Raw genomic sequence first — 7,141 nt, 5'->3', positions numbered from 1 at the left:
CGCAGAGTTGGTTTTTTTCCTCTTTTTTTTTTTAAACGGTTGGACAGCAGCTAAACTATAGGATTTTTTTAGGGTCTTTTTTTTTTTTTCTAAAGGTGCAAAAAATACCCAAAAACACGCACAGAGATCTGGCTACATAAAAGGAGTCCTCTGCCACCCAGTCCCAGGGGTGAGCTGGTACTCTGTCCTTGCTAAGGCCTGAGAACCCAACCGTGTGCAGCAGTCCTTGCGGTGGCTCGAAAGGTGAGGTTGCATGGGCAACGGAAGGAGACACAGACGCTGTCAAATTTATCATACATATTTACTTAATCTATACAGAATCGCGTAGATAAAATCAGATTCACATTAGTGAAAAATCTCTACAAAATGTCTTTGAAAAGCAAAACAAGACTGCCTCTGAACAATTCGTATCCTCATGAAAGACGTGGGCTGTAAAAATAAAGCCGTGTGTTTAGCACAAACTAGAAGATCTCTGCATCTTTTGTTTTTCACAGTTATTTCCATCTACAGTCTGAAAGAGGTAGATTTTTCTGCAACACCTGAGAATTGGATTGTGATAACCAGGTGTAATAAAAGGCAGTTGCATACATAACTAAAAAACACTGGTCTCAAGACCAAGAAATGTACTCCTAACACGTCTGAGGGTGAAATGGTCCATGATCCAAGACCCAAGTGTTCTCTACTCCTCGGAGTCTACGGCCACTACGAGTAACACAGCAAGATCCCATGACGGTGCGACAGATGCAGCTGAAGTGAATGTGACATTTAAACCTTTTCTGGATCAGCCTAACAACAGGACAGTGTTCTAGAACATGGTGGACACAGGGCGTGCTACAAAGCCACAACACTGGGCTGGTGAGGTGATCGCTTTAGGAGGGTGTCTGCAGAGGGGCCCGTTTGTATTCACAGGGTAATGGGAAGAAGGATTCCGAAAGGACCCCTCGTGCATCCCAAACAGAATCGACCTCCTTTAAATACCATGATCGCATCTAGCTACAGATACATAGTCAAAGCCGAAAGCAGCAGGCCAAGGACTGTTAATCACATCACTTTAGAAAGCCCTTGAGAATAGGCAACGTGTCCGAGAATTACATCTTCCACACAGGACAAGCACCACAAAGAAACGTGGTGGGCTACACGAATGGCTTCAGCAGTAAGAGCTGTACATCCAGCGGAGTTCTTGTGAAATAGCATCATTAGTACTAATTGTAAAGTAGATTATATTTCTGATAAATACCTTCATTCCTCTAGGGGAAAGGAGTCCAACATTTCATCTAGTAGCAGAAAGGAGTATTTATACGAGGCCGTCAGAGGAGGGGATATTTGTTTTTAGCTTCCGACTCATTTTTGACAGTCACGAGAGAACCGGCTCTGGTTTTCTTTCCCTCCACTCTCTGGCCCCTTGATTCCTATGACCAATGGCGGCAGAAGCTTCAGTGAGACAACTTTGAATTCATTCAACCCACTTTAGACCATGAATATGACGGGACTTTACAAAGACACTTTTAAAGAGAAAACCCTTTTAACTGGACAGAACGGACTTTGATTCAGTCCAGTGAGCAATTTCAGTGTCAGTTTGATAGTTTTGCTCTGTGGAATGTGGTAATATCAATTCTAGTAGAGCCTATTTCATAAATTATTTCAATGCAAATTTTATCAGGGACAAAGTCTAAGCTTGCATGGTACAACCTGACTTATTTGCATATCTCAGCCATATTCAACATCCTTAAGAACAAAGAAAACTGAGAAGTGACGTGCTTCATATGGAAAGTTCCCCCAGTCCGAGTATAGAGACCTTGATCCTACTACTGGCTCTTTTCTTAAAAGACAGTAATTAAGAAAAGGGGTGAGAACCAGACCAAAAGCATCAATCCTGACTACTAAAAACTCTCTGCCAAGTCTTCCCACAGTTAAGTTAAAAGTGTGGGTTCCAGTCTTTCTGTTTTAGAAATAAAACCCATTCCAGCTAGCATGATCCACAATTCAAATTACCTTTTTAAAAATCTGGAGAACTTCGCTGGCGGGATTCACAAACAGCTGAACACTGAATTTCAAGCAGCTAGAAGGGCAGCACGGTAGCGGAGGGACTTCTGCCCGATGAAAGCTACACATGAACTTAACCCTCATTGTCTTCAAATGACAACTACTGATGGCTGCCTTCTGCGGGAAGGGGAGGATGCATACCCAAATCCCGAACTGAAAGCAAACAAGCCGCCATACTCCAGAGTGAACATCTACGTGGTCCAAGCTCAAACATGGGGTCTAGTTCTAACCTGAAACCGAAGCAGTAGGATTGTGTTCAGTCACAAACATTAAAAGCCTGTTTTGTCTGTCCAATGATTTGTCTATATCTACTACTGTAAAAGTGACCTTTATGTACATCATCTGCCAAAACTGAGTATTTGAGGCTTGCAGCCATGTCAATTTGATATAAATATTATTAAAAAGCTAATTTGAATCAAAGATGCTATGCTTATTTCTGACCCAACCCTAGTTTATTTTTACTTGGCATTAAAGTGGGCTATTAGATAAAACTAAATCATCTTGATTTTTTTTTGAGTTATATTAATGGGGGGGCAGGATGTTTGAATCAATATTGTTTTCACATCAGGGAACTATTATCAGAACAAAGTTCCCTTGTGATGATCGGCCCTATCTCGAGTGAAATTTGAGGAATTCTGCCCAAGGAACAGGGAAAATAGGACAAGGTGATGGTCACATGCATTCCATTGAAGGGAAATGAGGCAGATGTGCAACATGGCTGAGGAAAATGTATAGAGGAAAACTATTCAAAACTGCTAAGCAGCCTCCTGTACCACGTAAGTCCAGTAGTTCTAAGAAAATACAGATATGGTAGAAAAAGTAAGAAAATTTTCACCACAAAACCAATAGTTACTACTAACAGAAAGTTATACACAAAATAGAGCTCTCGATACAGTGATCATACTTCCTTTCAGTCAACGGACTCGATGCCCGGCGCGGCACCTGCAGACACGGCCGGTTTCTCCTTCGCGGGCCTGGGGGCGGCGTCCAGGGGGGCCCCCGGGACGCTCCTAGAAGCAGTGTTCAGCTCCTTGGCGGCCTCGGGGCCAGGGCAGGGCTGCGTCACGGGCAGCGCCGGATCCTCGCCCGCAGCTCTCCCGGAGACCTGCTCCTTCAAGACCTCCACCCTCTCGTTGAGCTCGTTCCGCTCCGTTTGGAGCGCCCGGCACAGCTTCTCTAACCGGTCCAGTTTGATCTGGAAGGCCTTGTACTCTTTATCACGGACAGTTTTCTGCAAGGGAAAAACAGGGCTTACGTAACCTCGCTGGACACGAGTCCGTTCGCAGGACACAAACAAATTAGCCTGAGCCGCACTGGAAACCACTTGTTCAATCACATCTTGGACGCGTTCGGTCTCCTCCCCGCCCCCCCCACCCCCACCTGAGCGGAAGCTGCTGCTCGGCCCGTCTACACGCACCTGGTGGTACTTAACGGTTCCCCGCTGTCCCGGGGGTGGGGGTGGGGGGGCAAAGAAATAACCGAAATGCACTTTTAAAAGCATTTTGTATTGATCAACTACTAAGGAAATTTCAAGATACTCATCACAAAGCTAAAGATCAAACACTTAAGGGCCTGATTAAACACAGAAAAGGATTCTTTTCCACATAGATTTCTCTTGTTCTACCATTTAGGTGAGAACAAGATTCCAGACGGGAAATTGAGTGTGTGCACACGATACACTCCAGCCGGCAAAACCCTCCTCTGCCGCCTTTTCCGAAGCCTCCGTCCAAGCAGGAAGGCGGGCGGCGGGGCCACTCTCGGCATCGCCGGAGGTGGGCCCCGTGGCGGCGACGTCAGCCCCACCCAGATCCTTGCAAACCCACCCCCAGAACTCGGCGATCAGACCGCGTGGACCCCTGCGACCCCGGTCTTCACAAGGTCTTCGCGAGCCGCAGTACGCGCAGCTCCGGCCTGAGCAAGCGCGGCGGCAGGAGAGCGACATCCCGCCGCTCTACGGCCGCCTCCCGCCGCAGCCCGGGCTCAGGGGCCGCGCGCCGCCCCCCCACCCCCACCCCGCGAGCCCGAGGACACCGCGCGAAGCCGTCCCTGCCCCGGCTCCGGCCCGAGCCCTCCACTCGGGCAGCGGTGTCACCGCGCGGCCCTGCCCTGTGTGGGGCAGCGGCTCCATCCGTCCCCGTGACGACGAACACACCTTAGTCGTGGGAAACCACCTCACCTCCTCAGCCATTTGCAGAAGTGCTTTGTTATTGTTTTCCCATTTGGTACGCCATATTATTGTTTCTTTTTCCAGTTTTTTAATTTTCTTTGTCATCTGTCAATCAACACAGTTGCAAATGTAAATTCTAAGTTCCATCTCTCTCTCCACCCTGTCCCACCACAGAACCACTTTGCCCCCCCCCCGCCCCCCTCACGGCACCGGCCTCGCCCAGGGACCGCGGCGCCTGTCTGTGGGCAGCAGCGCGGACCCCGGGAGCGCCCACAGGGGCCGCGGCGGAAGCGAAGGAGAGGCTCTCGCGGTGCGAGACACACGAACCTCCTCCGTTCCAGAGGCCGCGGCACACGGAGGAAGCGGTCCCCGGGCCGGGGCGCGCCTTTCATTCTGCCTGGGGTTGACCGGGAGAGACCCCTCCCCGGGCTGGACGGAAACACGTCCGAGCTGGGGTCTTCTCTTCACTACACTAATCTGTCCGGTTCTTGGAAGGGCAGGGGTGTCCAAGCTCCCTGCGAAGATTCAGAACCGATGATCTACCACAACATCCAAGACCACATCAGTTTCAAAACTACAGGCAGTGTCACTTCGGGAACATTCTAGCGACCAAGAAAAAAAGGGTCGTTTTATCCTTAGCTTTGGGCATCCTCGCAACTCTGCAAGACTGACTTCAGGTTTCGCTGAAGAGAAAATGGGCCCCCAAATAAGCGGAACATTCTTAAACCTGTAAGAACCCGGTTTTCAGAAATTCACAGTGACACTTCTCTCTCCGCCAGGCCCTGAGCCCCGTTTTCAAGATTCCCCCGCGCACTGCGACTGCGCCGCGCTGCGATCCCACGCGGGGCACCGAGCCAGGTGCCATCAGGGGAAACGAGGATACGACAGAGCTAGCGCCCTGCGCTGCGGGTCATCGCCCACAAAACCGTAACACAACGCAGGGTGGGCCGAAGGCCTTGGGAAGAGCGAAGATCTGGGTCGAGTGTTGACCGACCGCGATCTCTAAGGCGCGAGCAGCAAGGACAGCGGCCCCCAGAGCCTGTGGGAACCTCTGTTCCGCCTTCACAGGGCGCTCGCTGTGTGCGCGGCCCCTCGGCTGGAAGGACCGGCTGGAAGGACGGGCGGGCCGCGCTAACGCACCACTCCCCGCACTCTCCGACGCCTGGGTCCAAAAATACCGGAAGGTGGTCATTTGAGCACTTAACACAGCTAAGCACTGTCTGAAATACTCCACTTTATGGAGGTAGGTGTTTGTTATTTATACAGAAGACCCAGAAAGGTTCAACAGCTTGTCCCCAGCCACACATTATATGACGCAGCTGGGACACGACCCAGAGCACACTCTCCCGGCCACTACGTAAGACCTACGTATAGTCACAACGAACATCTACTGGATGCTTACGAAGTGCCAGGCAATGCTGTACTTCTTCCCAACCCACCACCATTTCATAAAGTCCCATTTTAAGGGGAATATGCCACATAAAATAAGGATGGATGGATGGATGGATGGACGGATGGATGGATAGATATACTCTGGTTCTCAGCTTGGTTATCAAGGATATTGCTTTCCTTAACGTAGGCAGGAAAATTTAAAAAGCCAAATAAAGAATGGGTTTGGTTGAAGGAGAAAGACTTTAGTGGGAGTATAGTTTAAAAAAAAAAAAAAAAAAACTAAACTAAAGGTAGAAACACTGGGGCACCTGGCTGGCTCAGTCGGTGGAATGTGCAACTCTTGATCTCAGGGTTGTGAGTTCGAGCCCCATGTAGGGTGTGGAGATTACTTAAAAAAAAAAAAAGATGGAAACACTGATATTTTGATTACATATAAATAAAAATATATAGATATACATAAATGTGTGTGTGTGTGTGTGTGTGTGTGTGTGTGTGTGTGTGTATAAGAAATCAACCAACCAAAAGGTATAATTACTATTCCAGGCTTGGATATCTTCAAATAATCTCCAAAAACACAAAGCTTTGGGAAGGAGGGGCAGGGTATCACTGAGCGAATAAAACAAAAGACACAACAAAAAAGAAACCACTTTATGTGTAAAAACAAGTTGTATTTAATACAGGAATTCACTTTAATAAAGCTGGTATTTAAGCACAGAGACCACTGGCTACATGGGGCACACCAAGGGCAAAATGATCAAATGGGATGCCACTGGAGGGTCAGAGAAGAAATGAAGACTGTACCATAACAACAGCAACTCATCCAGGTCGTGTTCGTGCTTAAAACAGCTTCTTATATAAATTCCCTTTTAGGTAATATTCTACTAAAAATATGCAAGTACCTTTTCCATTTCCTGCCGGAAGGTTGTAAACAATTCATTGCTTTTTGCCATGGTAGTCTGGAATTCTTCAAACTTATCCATATAAAGAGAAAGCTACAGAAAAAAAGTAATGAAATATTCTGAGTTTCAGGTAAACAATTTAAAGCAATTCCTAAAGACTTTCTAAAAGGACATAATATGGTTACACATTAGTTACCTGATACAAGTGACAGAAAGAGGAACGCACACCCAGCCCTTGGCTACCAGAGACAGCTGAAGTTCTATAACCCACTGAATTCCCTGAAACTGAGGAAATTTTGTTGACTTAAACATCTTTAGATGTAAAATGTTTAAAATGTACAAATAGGGGCGCCTGGGTGGCTCAGTGGGTTAAGCCTCTGCCTTCAGCTCTGGTCATGGTCCCAGGATGCTGGGATCGAGCCCAGAGTCGGGCTCTCTGCTCAGCAGGGAGCCCGCTTCTCCCTCTCTCTCTGCCTTCTGCTCTGCCCACTTGTGATCTCTGTCAAATAAACAAACACAAATTTTTTAAAAAGTAAAATGTACAAATATTTACTAGCTCCAATCCACCAATTACCTCTCCTTACATTTGAGAAATTGTCCATGGAAAAAGAGCATTCTTTTAGAACACCACCTGCACAGT

General features: G+C 47.7%; 1 protein-coding gene across 1 annotated transcript in view; it reads right to left on the bottom strand.

The window, feature by feature from the left end:
• Positions 1–283: 283 nt before the first annotated feature.
• Positions 284–7,141, bottom strand: part of TXLNG (taxilin gamma) — a 55,527-nt gene continuing 48,669 nt past the window's right edge. The window contains exons 8-10 of the mRNA XM_080794740.1: positions 6,502–6,594; positions 4,220–4,315; positions 284–3,274 (exon numbers count right to left, since the gene is read on the bottom strand). Coding sequence (XP_080650866.1) covers positions 2,954–3,274; positions 4,220–4,315; positions 6,502–6,594 — 510 coding nt within the window. The 3' untranslated portion in view covers positions 284–2,953. The remainder of the gene's footprint in view (positions 3,275–4,219; positions 4,316–6,501; positions 6,595–7,141) is intronic.

Source organism: Martes martes (genome assembly GCF_963455335.1).
Source record: "Martes martes genome assembly, chromosome: X".
NCBI classification, from domain to species: Eukaryota; Metazoa; Chordata; class Mammalia; order Carnivora; family Mustelidae; genus Martes; species Martes martes.
The sequence above is the reverse complement of the archived record's forward strand: the minus strand, read 5'-3'. Positions and strand labels throughout refer to the sequence as shown.